The 23,024-nt window shown below is 42.2% G+C and overlaps 1 protein-coding gene and 1 long non-coding RNA gene across 4 annotated transcripts; both read right to left on the reverse strand.

Moving 5' to 3' along the window:
• Nucleotides 1-1,265: 1,265 nt before the first annotated feature.
• Nucleotides 1,266-22,440, reverse strand: PANX2 (pannexin 2). 3 transcript variants are annotated; one of them, XR_011723942.1, is made up of 5 exons: nt 21,792-22,439; nt 20,982-21,300; nt 4,963-6,414; nt 3,940-4,101; nt 3,028-3,113 (listed from the first exon to the last, which is right to left on the reverse strand). XR_011723942.1 is itself a non-coding variant. In XM_071733803.1 (4 exons), exons 2-4 carry the CDS (start codon nt 21,205-21,207, stop codon nt 2,752-2,754), a joined length of 2,040 nt encoding a protein of 679 aa, XP_071589904.1. In that variant the 5' UTR covers nt 21,208-21,300; nt 21,792-22,440; the 3' UTR covers nt 1,266-2,751. The 3 variants fall into 3 exon arrangements, 2 of the variants coding, with proteins under 2 accessions (XP_071589904.1, XP_071589905.1); XM_071733803.1 differs by lacking the exon at nt 3,940-4,101 and having other exon boundaries at nt 1,266-3,113; nt 21,792-22,440; XM_071733804.1 differs by lacking the exons at nt 3,940-4,101; nt 21,792-22,439 and having other exon boundaries at nt 1,266-3,113; nt 4,963-6,467; nt 20,982-21,181.
• LOC139791501 (uncharacterized) lies at nt 10,414-13,080 on the reverse strand. The gene is made up of 2 exons (XR_011723943.1): nt 10,956-13,080; nt 10,414-10,516 (listed from the first exon to the last, which is right to left on the reverse strand). It is a non-coding gene; the product is annotated as an uncharacterized lncRNA (long non-coding RNA).
• Nucleotides 22,441-23,024: the final 584 nt, after the last annotated feature.

A 23,024-nucleotide genomic window follows, 5' to 3' on the forward strand; every position in this document is an offset into this window, starting at 1 on the left:
TTCCTAGGACACACACACACCCCCTCAACCCTGCATTTTCTGCATAATGAAAATGGCTCTTGTTACTGAATTTTGCTATTTTCAGTGTACTACACAAAGTTCAGCTCCTTAGTTTTAAGACAGTCTGCTTTGCCTGACACTGGTGTATACATATCCTGGCTTATTACTTTAGCTATAGACCTGTACAGCTGGCAGCTTTCTCAATGTGTGATACCAAATGGGGAGCTTTCAGGCAACCCCAAGGCAACCCCACACATTTGGTGTATTATCAGCTCACCTGCTGAAACCAGGAAGAAATTCACCACTCCGCCTTTCAGCAACTGAAAGTGTAGTGATATAAGGGAGTTACATCTCTTTAACCTCAGGGTCCTATTCTTTCACTCTGTTTTTCATAATAAGTTTCTTATTTTCTTAAGAAAATTTTCCATTTTTTTTTTCTAAGTTTTCTTGGTATTTAACAGGAACTGAACTATAACGGTTTTAATTTGCCTGAAAAATTAATTCAAACCACAGTATTCATCTAAGTGAACAGGATGTAGTAGGACATTTACCTCACCTCCAAAGTCTTTATGTGCCATTGCTTTCAGGTGACTAAATGGGTAGCAGTTCCCATCAGGCTGGGCAGAGACCTTGCAGTCCTATCAGGGGTGATGCTCCACTCCTAGGATGCCTCACTGCAGAAAACTTCCTCCTGTGCCTGGGGCAGAATGAGGCCCTGGCTATGCAGGTTGCAGATTTGTCATTTAAAAAGTCGGATTGGTTTGCCAGTCACACAGGCAGTGATGCTGAACACCCTGCAGCTTGTTTTGAGGGGCTTAGAAAAGAGGTGACCAATCTATGGCCCTGGAGCCACAGGCACTGTATAAACTGCTCAGATCATCCCACAGCCACACCACACAGACACCTTTGCTGCAGGCTGCAGGGAACATCCATGTCCCCAGGGCTGGGAGGAGAAACAGCAAGAGGAGCCACTGCAGCCATCACCTCCTGGCTGTCCTGGACTGGGGTCCCTCCCCAGCTCCATGCCACCATGCTGAGACCTCGAGGTGTCACAAGCCTGGTCACTGAGCCGTCCCCAGCACCCCCTCCCCTGTCTGAGATATCTGTCCTGTTGCTTGCTGCCTTTTTGGTGAGATGTAACTGAAAAGTTCAGATGTAACTGAAGTGATGCAGGGGGGAATGGTGGCTTTATATGTCCCACAAACTGCTTATAATAAAATCCCACTTGTATATAACTAAGCTAGGAAATAGTACACATTAAACTATTCATAATAATAAGTATTTATTTTCAGTGCTATTTTCATTAAATATTGGTATCGTATATCCATGTCTGAGGTAATAAATTAAAAATAAATTCAAGATTTCAGTCCCATACTTGTGCTGCATATTTTTCTACCATTATACATAATTTTGAAGCAAACACACATAGTCCATAATTCTGAATGCAGCTAGGAATATTATTTTAACACAGCCACTTTTTGTTTCACTATAATTTTGCCAAGAATGGTTATTGCATGATACACTTTTAATAGATGTTTTAGTTATACTAGAGTTTTCTATTCAATCACACATACCGTAGTTATAGGAAGATGGGCATGAAGATGTGCTTTGAGCCAAGGAAGGCAAATATTGAATCAGAGTGGCAGCTCATACTGCAGGATTATTGTCTGCCTGCACTAGAGCCCAGATCCAGCAAAGCCATTTCAGTGTGTGCTTAGCTTTAGACATATGAGTTGTTTCAGTGCCACCCATGGCCTGAAGTGTTTGCTGAATCAGGGACTAGCCAAGTCTGCAGACCTAAATTCATTTTAACTGTGTGTTATTTGAAAATGATTTTGCTGGTTTCATATTTTGTAAGATATTTTTGTAATGACCTTTGTAAGATTTTTCGCATCAGTGAAGCACCCATGGAAGTTTCTAACCTGGTTCATATATGCACCATGAAAAAATAAGCAGCTATAATGACTCTCTTCTACACATTTTGTTAAAAGCAACACTGGTTTTGAAAAGTTATTAAAGTAATTTTTCCCATGGTAAAATAGATTTAAAAAAATAAACTCTTCATTTCATCTTCTTCCATCAAACATATAAGCATATTGAAGGGCAGGGCATACCTCAGGTATTTTCATTTATAAATGCAAGAGACCGAGTTATCAATCCTTTTGCACTTAAATGCTGGTGGTAGTAAGGCCCTTTCAGCTAAGTCTCCATCAAGCCCAACATCAGTGAGCTAAAGAAACAAACAAACAAAAATTTTAGCTTGCATATAACTTTTTTATAATCCTGAATTGAAAAAAAATTCCTCTCTGCTTAGAAAAAACCTCTTATTTAACTGCTGCCATTAAAAAAGTATACCTCACATCTATGTTATTTTAACTTTAATCAGTGATTCTGAATGTAAAGGATTTAAGCACTCACTAAAATTACTGTGGCACGTCATCAGCCTGTTAGTGTTCATAAGTTGTGCTAATCCACATTTAAATAAGGAAGCTATAGTTTAGAACTAGAGATAATGGTTGTCTTGGTGTTAAAGGTCTAATTCCACCAGATTTTCTTTATTCTCCTTTGTAAATGTCTGACAGTGCTCATGATGTGATCCTGAAAAAAAATTTGGTGTTATTCCCAGAAACTATAGTCAGTGTGAAAACTCTGCATGCTCATGCAGTGAATTGCATCCTCAGGGGGACCATGGCCTGCACTGCAGCGGGCACGGGCTGGGCCACGAGGGAGCAGCTCTGCAGCCCGTGGCCTTCAGTACTCCACTGAGCTCACCATTGCCATTGGTTCATCAAAGGTGGCCAACCTCATCTGCTTTGGGGTAGGGATGGAGAGCATTTCTCCAGCGTCAGCTGGTGAGTGGATACCATTGTCCATCATGTTTGAAACCTCTTCCTCGTGGTCCTCATAGAGGGTGTTGATGTGCAGCAACGGGTGGGCTGGGTTGCAGGTCAGTGCAGGTGTTGGCTCTGGCTTGACTTGGTTCAAAGTCACACTCGTTGCAGCAGTGGTTGTGGCTATATGGTTGTGGTTACAGGTGACAAAAGCCCCGGCAGCAGGAGCGCTTCTGCATGTCTCAGATGAGTACAGGATCTCTTTTGCAGGATGAGGGGTGTCTGGAAGAAAAAATAAGAGGCAGTTAAAAGTCAGGTCAACTTTCACCCTTCCACTCCAACACTGAGCACTGTCCCAAACCAGTGTAAGCCACTGGCAGTATTGCCACTGATTTCAGTGGGAGCAGGAGGGGACCCCAAAAATGAATTTTCTTGGGACCCTTTGAGAAATCCAGCAGGAGTGTTTCAAAACAATAGGGTTGTAAGCTCAGGGAAACGGGACAATTAACAAATGGGTTTTTTAAATCTTGCTCTTTTATGCATGCTCATGCTTCCTTACGTGAATGGTGCTTTCATAAAATTAAAAAAAAACAACTAAAAAGTAACTTCTATTCCTCTCTACAGTCTGGCAGGTGTTTTGTAAATATTATGATTTAGAAATGTTAGGATTTAATATTTTACAAACATCATGACTGTTGAAATCCACAGGATGGAATACAAAAAACACTGATATTTTCAATGGGAAAAAATAGTGGTTACACATCGTAAGCCACTTGTCTTTAGAAAGAACTCAGCAATTCGACATAAACTGATGTCTCTTTCCAGAAATTGTAAGTCTGCCTTACCTGACGGACTGCAATACAGGTCTTACAATGGGAATGGGGAGTAACAGAGCCCCAAAACTACAGTAATTAATTTTTGCCCTTAAAATATTCAAGCACTAATTTAGATGAAAGTAATTGAGACCAGAAAACCCCCGTAGTTTTGAGGAGTTGAAATCAGAGCAGGTGACTGGATAAGGAATGCTGTAAAATAGCTCACATGCACACTGGGGAGTTGGAAGGCTCTAAGGAGCATAAGGATTTGGAAGTGACAGAAACTTTTATACCTCAAATCACTTCTTTGCTGGGCAGTGGGGTGACGTAGCTGTCAGTCTGTCGAAGCCCAGAGGGAGGTCTTAGCTTGTAATGAGATGAGAGCCATTGCTTTAAGTACGTACAAATCTTTCTGTAACTTCAACTGCACAGTGCTTCTTTCTTTATGTCAGTAGCTTACAAAAATAAACAAGAAGATACTTTTCTGTCTATCAGTCTGTCTACTGATCTACCACTTAATGCTCACATAGCTTTACCCATCACTCTAGCACCTAACAATCATTGATATACCTGAAACACTCCTTTCAGGTCAGAAAGGAACAGGATTTCCAAAGCACACTGGGAGCTGAGGCACAGAAAGTGCATCTCCTGTGAGGCCACGTGGGAAGAGAATGGCAGGATTCCTGAAACCCTGACCAGCACCTACACTTTGGATCACCCATCCTCTGGTCCACATTAGACAAAGGAAAATTTAAAATTATCAATCAGTGACCAGAGTTGTAATTTTCTAGGTGACAAACACATGCCAACCCCTAGGAATTGGTAGTTTAAGAGAATTTTTTCTACAGGGAGCTTTAACTGCCATTGATACAGCTTCTCACACACTCTGTCTGTAACCAGTCAGAGTATTGGTCATCTACCATGGCAGTTTCCATATGACTTAAAAGTAAGGCAGGCTTGAAAAGTGCCAGGTGCTGGTAGAGCATGAAGGGTATCACAGAGGCCAAACACTCCTAATTTTCTTGGCAAAGCACGACCACATTTGTAATTGTGAAAATGTTCCTACATTTGAAAAATTACCTACACCAACAGCCTGCAGGCTGTTTCATAGTGTTCTACCTGTACTAATGGTTATCTTCCATACAATGGACAAAAAGAGAGAACCCCTATTTCTGAGGTCCACAAGGCCTAAAATTATTAGCTGTCCCAACATTTAGCAAGGTAGATCAAACAATTCAGATAAGCTTTGAGCTTCTGAAGATTGCTATGCAAACCATGGTCTGTGGGGGTGGCAGGGGCATTCTGGCATACTGTACCTTTGAGAGAGGAGGTAACGTGTACTACGACATTCTCTTCCTGGTTTAAAAATCCACCCTCTTGGCTTTTTGATGTAGGCATCGAGGGGATGGCTTGAATCTCTGGCTTGGGTTTTTTGCTACTGAGTATATATGGATGAACATCCAAGGAAAAATGTCGTGTGTGTTTTTTTTCACTGCTTGTGCTTGGGATGGCATTTGGCTCAGATTTATGAGCGGATGATTGCTGTGAGGATTTTGCAGCAGACTCCAACAAAGGAGCTATAAGACTGTCTGTTGCTGTCTTTCTCCGCACAGGCTTCGGTTTTTCAGGTTTATGGTTTTCAACCTTCATAATGGCTAACTGTTCCTTAAATGGCTGAGGAAGGGGATTGGTAGTTGGGATCCATTTCATCTTCTTCCTTGGTCTCTTAATGATGAGCTGCTCATTAGCATCAATGTCTGCTGGATCGACGCTTGGGTCTATCGTTTGGATCCCTGAATCACGCATGGTTGGAGTGGCATCATGATTGGACTGGGCCAATGCTGCCAGCAGCTGGCGTACCACATTGTCATACATCAGATCACTTTCATTTGTAATAAAATCCAGACGATTCAATGATTTTATGTGATCTCGATTTTCATTACAGAACATGGCCAAAATATTGATATCACAAAACTGGGACTTCTGCCACTGTTTCTTGGTCTTTATTCCAACTTTGTTCAGTTTGTCAAATATGAAGTTGGACTTGCGGAATATGAAGAGGTGAATTAAGTTGATGAGGATTATCAAGTTCATGAGGCAGAGGAGGAAGATATCTACACCAGCAATAATCCTCTGGAGCTGGACAGATGGCAGTTTACAGTTCACTCTGATGTGCAACTTGGAGCTGCTCGTTTTGTCTGGAGGCTCTCCTAGTGCACACGTAAATTCATTTTGCTTCTGCGTAGCGTAGTAGGTGGATAAATATGTAATTGGTATGATGCTTAAAAAGATAATAAGCAGATGTCTCGCAAGGTAAAGCTTAGCTAAAAAGTTACTTCGTCCTCTTCTTTCCAGGTATTTCTCAAACAAGTTCTGTTCAGGACTTTTTTCCTTCTCTGCATTCTCAATGATCTCTCTCTTCTCTCTCTCCGTGATCCCTGGGCCTTTGGACTGAATCTGTTTCTCTATTTTTGGTGCCCGCCCTTCAGCTGCACGGTGGTAGCAGTTATCGATCTCCTGAAGCAAAAAATTAAGCTCTGAAGTCAGTCTGGTAGAGGCCAGAAATTCCCAGCCCAGAGCTGGAATGTACATTATCCCAGCAAAAGCCAGCAGTGCATAAGGTAGGAACTTATGCTCAAACAAGGAGGGCCAGTGGCTGGCATCAACTCCTGGCAAGGCATCTTTTAATTCTGTCCAACAATATCCTCTGGCATACAAGGCTTGATCGCGGGTGAAGTTGTGTGGTGTGTAACAGTATATTGGCTCCTCTGTATAACAGAGAGAAAAGTCACTGCTGTGCATTTAACCTACAATAGGAGCTCTGGAAAATAAACATTTCAAATTATATCGATTTTATTTTACTGTGTCTTTCCATGACTGTTAAGCCCTCCATGTCTATTAGACAGCTCCGCCTGAACGCATCTTCACAAGCCCCCAGGCAAAACTATTTACCTGGACATTTTAGAATGAACCTGACCTGGAAATATCAGCAAGAAATACACATTTTGTTTTCACTACCTCTCAGAGAACAATATCCTAAGCAACTGTGACCTGAACTCTGTAAAGCTAAAAGACTTGATATCCACTCTCCAGTAGCTGAGGATGTTCTGTGCAAATGCTGAAAGGCTCATTTAGGTGAAATTTAAGGTTCATTCCAGCTAAATCCTCTTCTAAATAGAAAAAAAAAATGTAGCTGAAGGCAATGTTTTTAATCTTTATTAATAAAGTCTACTCATTGCATATGGTAGAAAAAAAAATAAAGATATACAAGCATTTAGTCAACGGTATACCTACCAGCTAAAACTCTTGAACTGAAGTATAAATGAAAAAGACAGAATCTACATGTTAACTGCATTTATTACTATGAAAATTTACTTCTACATTTGAAACTGCAACACTTCTTTATACAGTGTGCAATTGAAAGGTGGAACTCATTGTCATACAGTACTATGGAAGAACAAATACTTTGGATTGAAAAAGTAATAAAAGTAATGGAAGAAAAAGTAGAGCAAGAAGTATTAAATACACAGATAGTGATAGAGTTTTTCTCTCAGACCTTTTTTAAGCCACTTGGCTGCTGAAGTGTGGAAGCGTTTATCAAAGGAAGTAACACCATCTGCTTCTCTATTTTAACACCCCTTCTAAGCATTTGCTTTTTTGCCATCACCAGAGACAGGATGTTGGGCTCAAAAGACTTATGTCTTGATCCAGTATATTAGTTATGTTTTTATACAATTACATTTTTCTAGCAATACATGAAAGTAAGATAGATCAGGAAAACTTGTGACAGCTAGAATAGCATTAATTGCTCAAAGAACAATGACCATTATCAAAACACCCTCAATGAGGAAAAACATATTTTCATATTTTGGCAGGTAGAACAAAGGGAATGTATTTTACAGTGTTCTGAAATAAATTTAAAAACCTTCCTGAAATGAGACCTATAGGAAGAATATCCTCTTGAACTGAGAATCGCTCAAGAACACCAAGCTTGCTCCAGTTCTAAATGCAGTTTATAATTCAGACTGAGAACAGCTCACTGGACGAGAGCAGCAGTACTGTTCTCTTTATAACAGAAATCACAAAGAGAAATACTAAAATACTATTTTGTTTGACAACAATAAAGAAAATATTAGAAAGAAGTAGGAAAAAAACCCTAAACCCGAATCTTTTTGGCTTAACAGAGGATTCCTTACTTGAACAGCTACTTCTCATGCAAGAAAATCAAGAGCATTTACACTAGTTCTTTGGCAAAATGCTGGGGTGTAAACCTCTCCTGTGACCTACTCAGATCTACATCTTGAGGACTGCACAAAAATTGTTATAACAAATGATTCAGTGAGGATTCTTTTCTAAAACACAACCAGTTTAAACAGAGTTGCTAGAACAAATGATGCTACCCAAGATAGCAGGTAAGGTGAGTAAGCCCTACAAATTCTCTAATTTTTGAAGATTATTTGAAAATAATCTAACTTCAAACTCAGAGGAGAGTTTAAAGCACTCTAATGTTACACTGCTTCCCACTGTCATGTGTTACATGAAAAATGCTCACTGGCTCACTTGGTTTGGATGATTACATGCCTTCCCAACCTTAACCATGAAGGAATGCAAACAAAAAATTATAACTCTTACTATCAAAGATTTACTGTATGATTTCTTGAGACAAGGTAGATTTCTGTATGAGAAAATGTTCCTATGGGCTAAAAAAAAAAATTAAAAAAGGCAAAGAAGCATGGTGTGTTTCTCCTAAGTAGAAACTTTTTGAATTGGGTGTCCCTAAGCTCAGTAGAACCTGCCAGTACGAAACCCAGTTTCCTGTAACATAGAGGCATTTCATGTCTCCCAGCTATCAGCACCATGATACTCAGGAAGACAGCAACAAATGGTTCTCTTCAAGTTTTTTCACTGAGCCAAGATGACTTCTGCCATCTCACACTGACTTGAGTATGAAGATGCATACTAGGAAGCTAAGCTTCCCTTTCTGGATACTGTTAGATGATCACAGGAGCAGTACATGAGAGGTTTGCAGCAGCTCTAAATACATTTTATCCTGCTCACTGTCCAGAAGTCCAGAACACTAGGTACAAGAGACATCTCACTATTTTTTTGACAAGCAAGTAAGATGAAATAATCAATGCAGAATTACTTAGTCAGCTGTGTAATACAATTGATCAGGTTATGCCATTTAAAAATTAAAATCCCTTGACAACTTAAGTTTTTTCACATACTCCCCTCTGTGGCACCTCATCCTATGAGTTTAAGTGCAACTTAAGTGGAGAAAAATGACAGGCAGGTAGTGTGTACGCAAAGGGCACACTTTAGGGGAATGAAAGTAGTATCTTTTTCTGCTTCTGAGGAATGGCCATTTCCAAAAAAGAATGCAATGCCCAGTTGCATTAGGAACATGCCAAGTAAAATAATGACCATGCAAGGCTATGATTGCAATGCAAGTGGCTAGAGTCAGTCCTCAGTACTGCATCTCAAAGAGATAGCACAGTTCACCAAGGAGGCTGTGTGTGTATTTGCCTATTATTAAAAAAAAAACAAAAACCAAAACACAACCTTTCAAAACAAATATAAGCTGGTATATGGAACACAGGAACGACACTGTCAAGAATACAAGGTGAAGCTGGTAGATGCTGTATCACCCTCCACAAGTTTTTACAAGTCTTCCTGGAAAAGTGAGTGAATTGCTTCTAACACAAACTTTTTGTCCCTTCAAAATAAAGATAACAAAGCCAATCTCTTCTTATTTAAAACAGAAAAAAAATAGACCTACTCCTAAAAAGACTGAAGTGACTTTATGCATTGGGCAGTTCCTTTGAAGCCAATGGGATTACTCACAGTGCATAAAATTTGGAATCTTTGAAGAACTGATGCTGGATGGGGATAAATTTCAAGCTTCTAAAGTATTACTATAAGCAGCGGTTATTTAATTAAATATGGACAATACATGTACAATGCTTTTGGAAGACATTAAAAAGTAAGAAAGAAAAACAGTAATTATAAACAGTACAATTATTTGCCCTATATAAGAGGGCAAATAAATTTTCACACCCACTGTATATTTACCTGAAGCAAAATATAAAACATAACAATAAATTGTGCACATCTCCTGTGACCTCCAATTTTTAGAATTTACTCTGAATTTACTCATTAATCTTCCAACTTGATCGTATGATTTTGGCATTCTAGTGTGACAATTCAGAAATGCAGAAGGAATAGCACAATTTTCTAACAATAGACAGAAAAAAAGAAACCTAGTTTTCAGAAAACGCAATTCAAAAAAGAAAAAAGATGAAAATTCCTGTGCTTGCTACACCAAAAAAAGGCAAGTAAGACTTCTATGCAAAAAATTACTCAGGGATCTACAAGTAAGCATTCAGCCTGTCCACCATGGCCCCACATGACCCTTTCTGCCCTCTTGAAGAGAGCTGCTAAATCATCCTCATGCTGGTGCCCCATCTGCCTATGAAGAAAAGGCAGCATTCCAGTCAGGTTCCCTAAAGCACTCCTTGTACAGTCCTCTCCACTCGACTCTAAGAAGAAAATTTGTTTAGGTAGAATCTCTGAATCTTCCTACCAGATGCCAGAACACAAGTTTCTATCAGTCAAGATAAATGAGAAATGTCCTGAATTCAAAAATAATGGCAGTGTTTGTTAAGGGTAGTCCTTGTGCACTGCTGTCCTTATGTTGTGTCACATAGTGTGAGCCATCAGACACACATGCCTCATCATCTTGGATACAAAAATGATTGCACAAGAAAGCAGGTAGTAAACTGTTTATTTTTAAAAACAGAAATAATTTATTTAGTAGTTTTTCAGCAATTTTCAAATGGAAAAGAAGAAAAGTCCTGGATCCTCTTGTCTCTGGGAAAAAAAAGAGAAAAGATATTCATGTTACTGAGGTTGAAAATGTAGTTTAAGGAAATATAACATTATTTAAACAGCATACAGTTTTTCCATCTCAGTCCCGCAGTCCACAAGGAATATATAATTCTATATTTTGAATGTAATTCTAACAAATGCTGACTAATATCCAAATTAATTCACAGCCAAAACTTCCTTTAATTTAACTGGTTTGTTTCAACTTCTTTATTTAAGTGGTATTTAAAGGTTAGAAATTATTACAGCATGAAGATGAATTCCTGAAATTACTTTTGTGTATCAACTGCAGTCATACAGTCCTATTTAGCTCATTGAGTTTACTTATGTGAATAAAAAAAGAAAACATTCATCAAACTAAGCCTTAACAAGTTAATTATTAACAATTATTACTTTTATGAAAACAAAAAGACAATACCTTTACCTTTCTTAGGGAATATTCTTTCCAAATCTGAATATAGGTTCCATGCCCATGAAGTCTTCCTAAGGTACAAATTTCTCCATGATCAACAAGGTAAGGTATAGCCTTTTTTGCCCACTCTCTGAAACCACTTGTCCTGTTTAAGAAAAAAATCTTGAAGAGGAAGTCCCTGAAGAAAAGAGACAGGAAACCACTGCTGCTAGCACATTTTTCTGGCTCATACTCTATAAGGATCAGTTGTAATGGGCAAGATGTAGATAAGCAGGTTCAAAGACTGATAAGTAATGAGGACCCCACAGGGGTAAGTACAATGTAAGGACAGCAAAAGGTGTCCCTAAATTTAGCTTGGGTCTATTTTCCTTGCAAGTCTAGAGTTTGTATTTCATATATTTTGGATCTACAGAATCAATAAATAAGTAATGCACTTTCCTAATGTATATAAAAATTTACAGAACACTATTCCCTGTATGTAATAAACAGTGGAACTTCTGAGAATAGGTAATGTACTCAAGTTCACTTACCAGCAGCCTGAGGCTCAAAGACTTGAAATGCCTGCCCAGCTTATTCAGGAGAGAATCACAGAATGTTAGGGGTTAGAAGGGACCTCTGGAGATCATCTAGTCCAAGCCCCAAAAGAAAAGCACCTATTCCTACCTGGATGATGTGATGTGTTAGAGACGTTTATACCAGAAATGACAACTGTTACAGAGATGTTACACAGAAACATTCAAAAGAAATCTTAAGCTGCTCCTACAGAGGAAGTTTCAATGAGCTACCATGTGATGGCATTCAGTATGGTGGTAACACTATTGGAATGAGAGCTCAGTTACAGTGACTGTACTGTTAAATGCCACTAGGAGCAAATGCTCTTGCAGAGTAGATGCCAGCAGGATTGTGCCAGTCTTTTTTCAGTGGTGCCCAGTGACAGAACAAGAGGTAACAGGCACAAACTTGAATATAGGAAGTTCTATCCAAACATGAGGAGGAACTGGAACAGGCTGACCAGAGAGGTGGTGGAGTCTCTGTCTCTGGAGACATTCAAACCCCACCTGGGTAACATCCTGTGCAACCTGCTGTAGGTGAACCTGCTCTGGCAGGGGGTTGGACTAGATGATATCCAGAGGTCCCTTCCAACCCCTAACATCCTCTGGTTCTATTCTGTGCTCAAGAGAGCTCTGTGAGAAAACAGAAAACACAAAACACCTGGAAGGAAATGGCAATGCTTGTACTTGCACCTACAGGTGTGTTTCTGTATTGTAATGTTAGTTTTATGTTAAGATTTGAGGGAAAGTTAGATCTGAAACTAAAAGAATGTATCCAGCAAAATATAAAAAATTAAATTCAGCCATACAGATAATTCTACACAAAATAGCTGAATAATATTTATTTCCAAACTTAGGCCTTACAGGATGAGGTGAGTGGAATTTTGGTGATGCACAGATCACCTGCATAGGAAAAGAAGTAATTTGTTAAAAAACCTCCCATTTTAGTCCTACTGAAAAATACTTCTCTAGAAAAGGAACCTCAAAGCAACTACACAAGCACTGGGACACTGTGATAAAGAGGACTAGAGTACTAGCTAAAGCAAATTGCAAGAAAATCTAAATCCTGGAATGAAACGATTTATGTCAAACCAGTGAAACTGGTGATACATAGACCATGGTGGCTTCTAAATTCAAAGGTCAAGGGCAAAATACAGACACAGGGAGCAACAGGAAACAGCAGGTTTATTCTACTGCATTATTGTTATGTAATGACTAGAAATTAAAAAGATGGCTTGCATTAAGTACCTCATGGCATGAACACAGCACCCCAAAAACTTTGTCTTAAAAAAGAAGAAAAATACCAATAATTAGTTAGCTCAGTAGGTAATTATGTTATTTTAATAATATAGTTATTTGGAGGCAGAGATGGCTGCTGTACTGCTTTCTGGAAAACTGGTTCCTCCATGTGTAAAGAAATTGGGCTTTGTAAAGTATCAGAATGGTTCTAATCTACCATGACAGAGCCAGGACAATCATCCTCCTAAGGCTCCTAGGTGCTCTTGTTGGTTCCATTGTGGAAGTCTCCTGCTCTCCTGAACAGGTCTTCCATCTCTCAGAAGATAGGGCAGCTCAGTCTCAAAAATGCTTTAATAATTACTTTAGCATATAACTGAAGTGTTCCAGAAAGAGTCACTGAGCTCTGAAGCTGCAAAAAACCCCAAACTACCATACATTCCAAGCACCTGGCTGTGCTGCTGGCTCTGGTACCTCAGAATCTGCTGACAGGCATGGTGCCAGAAAAGCCAACAAACCCCAAACCTTGCTATTATAATGAACTGCTCTATTTCCCAGTTCAAATGCAGGTGTGTAATACAGGTTTGGGAGAAAATTCCTTATGATGGAAATAGCTGCACTGGTTTCAGTGTCTTTCTTAGAATAAATCCTGAAGGGAACTTCTACAAGACCATTCCAATCTACTGCAAAATTATTCAACTTTTATAATCAAACATGTGCACCTACTACAGGTGCCCATTGCAGTCATTTTCAATGCTGACAAAACCCCAGGAACTCAGAAATTATGCAGATTCTTCTTGAACAGGTTTACAGTTCTAAGAAACAGTACAAGCTTCAATTTTATCAAGACCACAGATGCATAATATCCACCCAGTTTAGGGAGAAAAAGCTTCAAAATACTTCAGGGTAGCTTTGAAAAAACAGTCTTGACCTTACTCATTTCTTCATAAGGTTTTCTCTTGACAACGATGAATGAATTAAATAGCTCTTAAACAAAAATATTTTGACCATTTGTTCAAATTGTTGAAGTTATCTGAAAGCATGTACTAAGCTAAATCACATCCACATTTTGGACCTCTTCACGTATGTGACACTTGGGAAGATGAAGGGTTCAATAGTGGAAACAGGGTTATTACATTTTATACAAATAAGTATATGATGTATATGTGTCAATGAAATTTGAGAAATAGAATTCATGACATAAAAATATCTGTAGCCACTGCAGTGGAATGATTACATGTAAGGCTCATGCATTTCCTCAAGATTACCTTTATATTTAACATTCAGCTGTGTAACTGCAAATCACCAAAACTTATGTAAAGGCAGCTTGCATATCTTGTGCCCACCTTGTGTTTGTGTATCTGTGAATTGCTCTCACTCTTTGGGAATAATTTCATCAGCAATCAAAACAGCCACTGGCTGAACTGCAGCCAACTTGTGGTTGCTTGTACAATTTCATTAATAATATATAGGAAAGCACTTAAACACAAGTGGTACTGAGATGTTTCTTAGATTCTCTTATCACAGCTAATTCCACCTCAGAATCAATTTCTGCACTGGTGGTGTCACGTACATAAAATAATCTGGCCCTATACTCTTAGGATTAACAATAATCACTTGGAGAACTGTCATTTTCACTTTCTTATTGTATGCAGCTTTAAGTGCAGGTAAAGAGAAGAAACAGAAAAGAAGCTAAAAAACCATCTAATAGATAAGTCATGTAAGTGAGCATACATAAATATGCTGCCCACAAGTTGAAACAGAAATAAAAATTAGAAAGGTTTACCAGAAATACAAAATATAACTCCATCTTATAGCAGAGAAATCTCCAACATACACTATTTCAAACATACTGTGGGGCGAAACGCATAAAAAACCCATTGAACTCACGTATATACTGTACTACACAGTGAAGTAAGCATTGCTTATGAAAAATGATTACAAATCAGAAAATAAAACATAGAAACTTTAACTGACCCTTCAGTCATTTAACTTACTGTATCATTCCATTATTCCTCATGAGAATTTTCTAGCAGAAGGGTGGTAGAGGGCTGAGCTACGTAACTGCTAAGAGACATAGAAATACAGTATTTATGAGCAACTTTTTGGTATTTTGTTGGCACTGTTTTATAAACCTAGCAAGCAAATCAATGCCAAAGCTTGGCTTTTGACTAAAATATCAAAAATCACCAGCATAACTGTTTCACTTTATTTTAATGAAATATTAGCATTTAACAGCTTCTAAAGATAAAGCAATCATGAAAGTATGCATTCTGCAATACAGAAGAAATAATTAATTGTGGATAGAAAGCATGAGGCACTATACAAGAAGGATATGACTTAGCAATCCCTGTAATTGGCTACATCAGTCATAAGCCTTTCAAAAGTTTGGAAACCAAAATATTTCAGTATTGTGAAGACAAAATACAAGAGAAACAGCAACATATTCTTCTTTGGGGCCCACCACTCTCTGGTCCGTTACACAGAGAACCTCCCAAAGACACTACTGATAGTGTTGCTTCCAAATGGAGCAAAACATTGAACCAGAATATTTAAAAACGTTGAAAAATACAAACAAACTAAGCAGCACATCATGAAAGCCAAGTATCTCTCCATCTTCTGGACTGTAGAAAATAGTCTTGTAGAAAAGTTCAGCAAATGCCATAAGATGTTTTACTACAAATGTCTGCCACTTGCTGCCAGTAGCATTGCTGCCATTCACAGAGGACTGAACTTGCTGTTGAGTACCAGTATTATGCACCTGACAGCATCCTGCTCATGGCTGTGGTCTCTGTACTGGTTTCATGGTAAAAACAATGAGGGTAGAGGAAACGATGAAAACCACATGGAACACCAAACACACACACTTCAAACTGATGATGAATGTTGCAGTCTAACAATATTCTGCATTCTGTGCATTTCAGAAAGGAAGTGAAAATGGGAAGGCAGTAATTAAAGAGCCTGTCCCTTTTTCTCTAGAACCCTCCTGACCATGCTTTGATCAGAGATACTGAAGCATCATCTCCAAAAACAGCTGCTGAACACTGGCATAGGCTGTAGCTTGATCTGAACTATGCATCTTAGAGCCCTACCTACTAACATTTAATTAAAGTTTGGTGGCTTACCATTTTTTCACTAAATATTAATCTAAGCCTAGTCTGCTTCAACATGAAAACAATTCAAATGCTTTCTTTGCAAAGCACTGCATATACATTTAAATGAGTGCTTCACCAGAAGCCTAAGAATATAGAGGGCTTGATGAGGGTCATGTCACTGTTCTGTCAGAAATTCAAACACATTCATATTTTTAAAAAATACATTAAAATTTCTACTTTTGAAGCAGAGATTTCCTAATGAAAACAGAGAAAACTGAAGAAACTTGGGACTAGCAACTGCACATGTTGTTATTCTCAACAAGAACATTGCTAGGTAAGAAGTTTCCATTAATCTGTGCTGCCTTACATAGGCACCTTCACCAGGGCTGAGAGCCCCCAAAAAGTCAGTTCCACTTAAATACACATCCATCCACTGCATAAGAAAAACACACCTCCAAAACCTTCCTTGTTTTCTTGAAGGTCAGCATACAATGGCTCCTAAATACAGGATGGACTGTTTTTTATATGAAGTCTCTGCATGGGTGAGTTTTAGAAACAACATTCATTCCTCTTTTGTAGGTACTCGTGGATCTTCCTTGTGTAGGGTAGCTACTCCTAGGGCTAGTGTAGGACTATTTCTCCTAAGTAACTTTATGACTACCTTATGCCCAGTATTAACATGGCATATGGATTTATTGTAATTAACTTTTTATGGGAGTCCTTTCCAGAATCATACTGGTTTGTTTGAAAATCACTGAAGGAGAATCAGGAGGCTAAGAATTGATAATACAAGAGGTTAGCTAAGTGACTTTCTTTTCTCTTATGAAAGTTTAGTAGCTGTAAAGAAAAGTGCATGCATTGCTTTGCAGAAGGGCCAGTGCAAGGGACGTATCTTACTTCAGCCACCATGAATGAAGTCCTGTCACCACTGAAATCAGTACCCAAACTCTTACTGACTCCTTCACAGCCTGAACTGAACTCCCAGAACACATCCTAGTGACACATATGCCCTACATCTTCCCCCTGCAGAGAGCTCAGTTTCATCCAAAATGTACTGCCAGGTAGTAGTGAAGTTTGGAAAAAAAAAAATTATGTCAAAAAATTTAGTGGTGTTAGATTGATTTATAGGGCAAGAGTGAAGAAAGGATGACAGCCCATGGTTTGGTTTTTTTTTTTACAGTCAGACTGACAGACTGTGAGGATTCTGTGAACACCTGGGGCTCCTTAACAAGGAGTGTGGCCACCAGGTCAATAGAGGTGAATTCTCCCCCTCTACTCTGCTCTCAAAAGACTCCACCTGAAGTACTGTGCCCAATTCTGGGGTCCCTGGTACAAGAAAGATTGTCTAAAGAAAGTTGAGAGGAGGGCCATAAAGATGATCAGAGGGCTGGAACACCTCTCCTATGAAGACAAGCCGAGAGAGTTGGGGCTGTTCAGCATAAAAGAAGAGAAGGCTCCAGGGAGACCTCACAGATGCCTTCCAGTACCTAAAAGGGGGCCAGCAAGAAAGACAGAGTTTTTAACAGCACCTGTAGGGACAGGACAAGAGACAATGGTTTTAAACTGAAAGAGGGTACCTTTAGATTGGACATAAGGAAAAAAATATGCACTGTGAGAGTGTGGAGACACAAGAACAGATTGCCCAGGGTAGTTGTCGATGTCTTTTCCCTGGAAGGCCACAGTGGGTAGGGCTTTAAGCAACCTGGTCTAGTGGAACATGTCCCTGCCCATGCATGGGGGTTGGACTAGGTGACCTTCAAAGGTGCCTTCCAACCCAAACCATTCTATGATTCTCTGACATGCATAATAGAAGAAAAGCCCAAGACTTAATTTAAAGCCTTTTGTAACATACTAAGTTCAGCTGGATTACAATTTATTCAGAAAAATCAGCATAGTATCTGTAATATATTACTAACTAAGTAATAATTGAGTCTTGCATTTTATGCTACTAAGACAGAATTTGTGATTTAATTTCTCAAAAGTGATGTAAAGATCAGAACACTCCAGTATGTGGACAAACAAATCACTTATATGAACAGCAAATGTGCTGACCTAAACAATGACTTTGCCCATGGCTCTAAACCAACATAACTAAATAACTTTATCTTCACCCATTGGCAAAATACAGCATACCATATACTATACTACTGATACAATGATTTTGAAGGTTGTTGATTATACTCTTTTAAATAAACAACACACTCTTTCTTTGTCCCATGTTGTGGGGCTACTCTGCTTTCCCCTGTGCTTCACTGCAGCTTCTGGCCCCAGAGGGCTGAGCACCCCCCTGGGATGGCCACGCCTTCTGCACAGCCCATGCTGCTCAGAAAGAACCCCCATGCTGCTCTCACTACACTTGTACTTGACTGTACAGGTGCTCTTGACTACATTTTAAAGCTATGTTTGATCCCACACACAAAGTCAAAGGTAGATCAGAGAAGCACATAGGCTTCTCCATGCACTAATCATGCAGACTCTTCCAAATCAATGAGAAATGTTTTGTGACAAACCACTGCTTTTTGACAACTACATTTTTATGCCTCAAGTGCACACACCACTGTTCAGGGAGCTTTACCAACTCTGATTAAGTAAGATGGGACAGACCTCAGAAAAGGGGGCTGTTGTCAGTTTAGTGGCATGGCAGTAGATTTCAATGCCTTGCAGAGTATTATTAACAGAAGCAGGAATAAAAACAAGCATCAAATTCTATTTCCTAGTTTGAAGTAAAAGCTGATGCACATAAGGGCTCAAAGTAGGTCTGAAAAGGTATTATGATACAGCCAAAGGGGCAACAGGAACTGTACTCAAGTTTGCCAGTAAAGTTTGCACTCTTCATACCTTTATTTAAAGTACACACAGGGAGCAGTATGGATAGCAAGCAATGAAGATGGATTTTTTAAAAGATCAATGGCAACTCATGAGTAAAACAGAATGAGGAATGATCCTGTATCCAGCCAGACTATCGTTATTACCACTGCCAGTGTCTCTGGACAAGTTTGACTTAGTTGAGAAGCCTGAGTAGATACTGTTCTGATCAGAGTAACACCTGATTCAGATCACATTAAAATAGTTTTGCTCTTGAATGCTGTCAAAGCTAAGCTGAATCCATCAGTCCTGAGCAGTTCACCACTACTCCAAAAAGGAATATGTTTAGTTTCAGACTCTTACAGCGTTTGTATTACACTCCCTTGCATCTTTTTTTTTTCGTTTTCTCATATTTTTCTAACTGCAGACCATCTGAACAGACACATGGCATCACATGATGGAAGAGTGTTTTCCAAAGACATAAGGGTTTCCTTGGAAGCTTTGCCCTGTCAGGATGCAATAGGTCACTGCCCTATATCCTGGTGGGTCAAATGAGCATACCCAGTAGACACAGATGATGCTGGTTTTGGTACTTCTGAAAAACAAATGTGGATCACAACCATCAGCCTGGAGATTAGTTTTCAAAAAAATTAAATAAATTCAAATGCAGAAATTCAGTAGACTCTCTCTCTTCCACATACTTGCATAGACCACAGTTTAGACTTGCAAAGGGATATCTACTGTACCAATAAGAGTCTTTAAGACTTGAGACTTCCTCTACATTCTTGGAGGATTTGTTCATATGGAACAAGTAACTGCTGTCTGTATAAGCAGTGAGTCATTAAAGGATTTCTGCTGGGAACCCTGCACAACATGAAGGGAGACAAATGAAGAGGCATGCCATGATCTTTCCTGCACCCAAGGCTATCTTCAGGCATACTGAGGTTCAGACCTGTACATCTCAAACAGTATGAAGGCACATATACAGTGTTGTGAGCTCCAGTAGGATTGCTTTGTTATTAGTTTACTTCTCTACAAAAGAAACTGAAGGAAGTGACCCCCAAACTTGATCACCAAAGGTGACCTTGAATCCTGCCTTTCAGTTGCTATGAAGATGGCTTTCAGATGCTTAGCAAGCTCAGCATGCCCTGAAAATACAGTCCCTTTGAGATACCTCCAGATGACCACGTAACAAAGGAGGCTCTTACCATTAACTGTGACTGAAGATCTTGAGCTATATAATCATATACTTAAAAAACTGAGGTAGATAAAGTTTTAACTATAATTAAGAAAAACACCAAGACTCCATTTGCAAGTAATTTATCTTCTAAGTAATTTATTTTATAATGAAAACAAGTATCAAGGATATGCAAGTGTTGGAAGTCAACCCAAAGGCAGTGTGGAAAGCAAAGCCTTATTCTGGTATGTTTTGACTGGTTGAATTCAGCCAACTCCCACTAACCCCAGAAGCTACAGACTGCCGTGTCAGTCCAGTGTATCAAAGTGCTAATAATTTCAGGTGGATCTTCACTGTGGAGCTTTGGGAGACCTTAAAAGCAGTCATGCTCTGGTAGCTACACTCCTCAAGCCTATACTTCAGAAACTATAATGATGCTTATGTGTGCAATAATGGCCCAAAAAGTATCATAACAATTTACTGGGTCACTAATTTTCAAAGCTCATCAGAACTTGACCTACCTAGACTGGAAGGCCTCCATGCTGGCAGTGATGGGCAAACAAACCAAGCCTTTTAAATTCTTAGCAGTTGCATGCAGGATGTAGGCCCTCAACAGAAACAGACATCACTGATTTCCACTGTCACAAAATATGGCAAAGCACAGTGTGCATGTGTCTCCACGTACTGAACCAGCCTCCATGAAACTATCTGCCTCGCCTTAGCAGGTCAGTCAAACACTCATGTTGTAAGACACCTGAACTAATGTCAGGACAAATGCTTTAAGTCAGCCAGGGTCCAGCTCAGGAGCTGTTCCGGATCCACATCGAGGAGCACAAAACCGCACCCTGTGTCACCCCCACACACCTCTGCTGCCGCAGGGCAGCCGACATCTCCCTGCGCTGCCTGCAGGCCAGAGACCCGGGGCCGCTCGCCCAGCGGGGTGCCCGAGGTCCCCACCAGGGCATCCCGCCCACCGAGGCGAGGCGCAGCAGCCGCCCCTTAGCGCCGGTGCCCGGCAGGGAGCGGCCACGGCTCCTGACGCTCAGGCGCGAAGCCGAGGGGTGGTGGCTGCGCTGCCCTGCCCCGCCCTGCCCTGCCCTGCCCCGCCCTGCCCTGCCCTGCCCCGCCCCGCCCTGCCCCGCCCCGCCCGCGGAGGGCCTCCGACCGCCCTTACCGGCGAAGTTCTTGGTGAAGACGAGAGTGACGAGGAGGATGGGGATGAGAACGGTGCCGATGGTGACCACGCGGTCGAAGGGCAGCTCCAGCTTCAGCTGGAGAAGCAGAGCCGCCAGCGCGCCCGCCTTGTCATCCTGCTGCCCCGGCAGGATGAGCTCCTTCAGCTTCTCGCCCGCCAGCAGCGCGGTGGCCATGTCGGGGTGGTTATCGATGATGTGTTGCATAAGCGGCGGCAGCGGGCGGCCTCACGCCGCCGGGCCTCCCCAGGGACGGGCGGCGCGCTGCGGCGGGCTGACTGCGGGCGGCGCCCGCCCGGCCTGCGGGAACAACACCGACAGCGGTAACGGCGGGGCCGTGGCCGGGCTCCTCCGACGCAGCGGCACCATGTTTGGGCCACAGGGACGCTGCCCCTCCGGGGCCTGCCGCTACCCCCGGCCTGAGGCCGGGTCCTGAGCGCCGCTCCCCCTCCGACAGCCCGGCGGGGGCACCCCACCAGCCCGCCCCCCCGGCAGCCCTGGGGACAGCGGTGCAAAGGGGCCGGTGCGACGATGCAGCCGGGCAGCCGCATCCCCAGCAGCAGTTGCCGCAGCAGCTGTGCGCTACCAAGCAGCCTCCCTCTCCCCAAAGCCGTGCAGAGAAATGTCACAATAGGCGGGCGACGAAAAAAGCTGCCCGGTGACAGCGATGCAGTGAAACGCTACCTCCGCTTGCCAATTCATGCTGTACAATAGCGGTGAAGCAGCCGTGCAACAAGACAGGTTGTAGCTGACTCCCTCTCTTAAAGTGCTGCAGACAAGAGGGCATTTACCTGGCAACTTCGGGTTCCTCGGTTCCCAGGGGACGGCGAGCAAAGCCGGTGGCTTGTAAATAGCGGAAGACGCAAAGAAACTCACACTGGACCTTCCCGCCGGAAAAAGGTCCCTGCACCTCCTCAAGTATTGAAGTCGCTCTGGATTTGGAGCGGGAGGTGAATGATGAGTTGATGCTTGTTATTGCAGCGGGTTACCGGTACCTGCATGGACAAGCCCGCCTGCGCCACCAGCGGTAACGTGCGGAGCAATTCAAGAAGGGGCGAGCGGCAGCCGTGAGGAGGAAGAGGCGAGAGCAGCCCCAGCTCGGACTGCGGGAGCGCAAAGCCCGTTAACGGTTTGGGCGCGAGCGGCTGGAGGCGCCCGCGCGGGGAGCAGACACCGCAGCGCGCGGCCGGGCGCGGAGCGGCCGCGGAGCCGGCAGGGGCACGGCACGCGCCCGGCTGCCGCGCGCAACACGTTGGGGCGGGGGCGGCCCCGGCCGCGTCCCCGTAGGAGCCGGCGCGCGGCGGCAGCGCGCATGCGCGTGCGCGGGTCTGGGGGCGCGCGGTGCCGGGCGGGGGCGGGGCAGGAGGGAACCCCCGGGGGGGACACTGCGAGGGGACCCGGGGGCAGCGGGGTCGGTGAGCACGGCGGAAAGGGGCCCGGGTCCCTTCCCCTTCTTCCCCTCCCCTCCCGGGCCGCTTGGCAGCACACGCAGGGGACCTCAGGCCCCGTACGGCGGCGCCTCCCGCTTGTGGAAGCGGGGCGGAGTGGTGAGGGAAGGGCGGGCTGTGACCTGAAGGTCCGGAGCCCGCGAGCACGTCAGGGTTTAGGTGCTCCCCTTAGGGTCCCTTCACGTACTTGCTTTTTAAAGCCCGTGTGGGGGTAGTCGCGCCTGATAAACCAGCCGAAATGTAGAGAGCTACCTGAAATGCCAAGGACATTTCTCAGCTTGCCCCATCCCAATGGGGTTCAGCCCTGTGCCCCAGGGGAGGGAGGAGACCTCGCTGTCCAGCTCTGGAGCGGTCTGGGAACGGAGCACTTATTATCACTCTGAGCAAAAGCTGGAACACACGGCATCAAAGGAGGACATGAGTGCTGCATTATAGCCAGCAGCTATCGCATTCAGATTAAAGCTCCCAGGTCACAGTTCTTCCTTCTCAAGTTATGGGTTTTATATTTAGTTGTACTTAGATGAAAACCAGAGATATGCTTAAACAAATCTTGCTGACATTTCTCTCAAAGATCTG

The sequence above is a fragment of the Heliangelus exortis genome, chromosome 1 (assembly GCF_036169615.1).
Source record: "Heliangelus exortis chromosome 1, bHelExo1.hap1, whole genome shotgun sequence".
In the NCBI taxonomy this organism is placed as follows: Eukaryota; Metazoa; Chordata; class Aves; order Apodiformes; family Trochilidae; genus Heliangelus; species Heliangelus exortis.

What these genes read in the sequence shown, in the direction of transcription:
- PANX2 (XM_071733803.1), bottom strand. Translation starts at nt 21,207, where the DNA reads ATGCAACACATCATCGATAACCACCCCGACATGGCCACCGCGCTGCTG. An exon ending in CTTCACCAAGAACTTCGCCG is followed by an intron (nt 6,415 to 20,981) that starts GTAAGGGCGGTC and finishes TCTGTTATACAG; the next exon opens with AGGAGCCAATATACTGTTAC. An exon ending in CGTTACCTCCTCTCTCAAAG is followed by an intron (nt 3,114 to 4,962) that starts GTACAGTATGCC and finishes TTTTTCTTCCAG; the next exon opens with ACACCCCTCATCCTGCAAAA.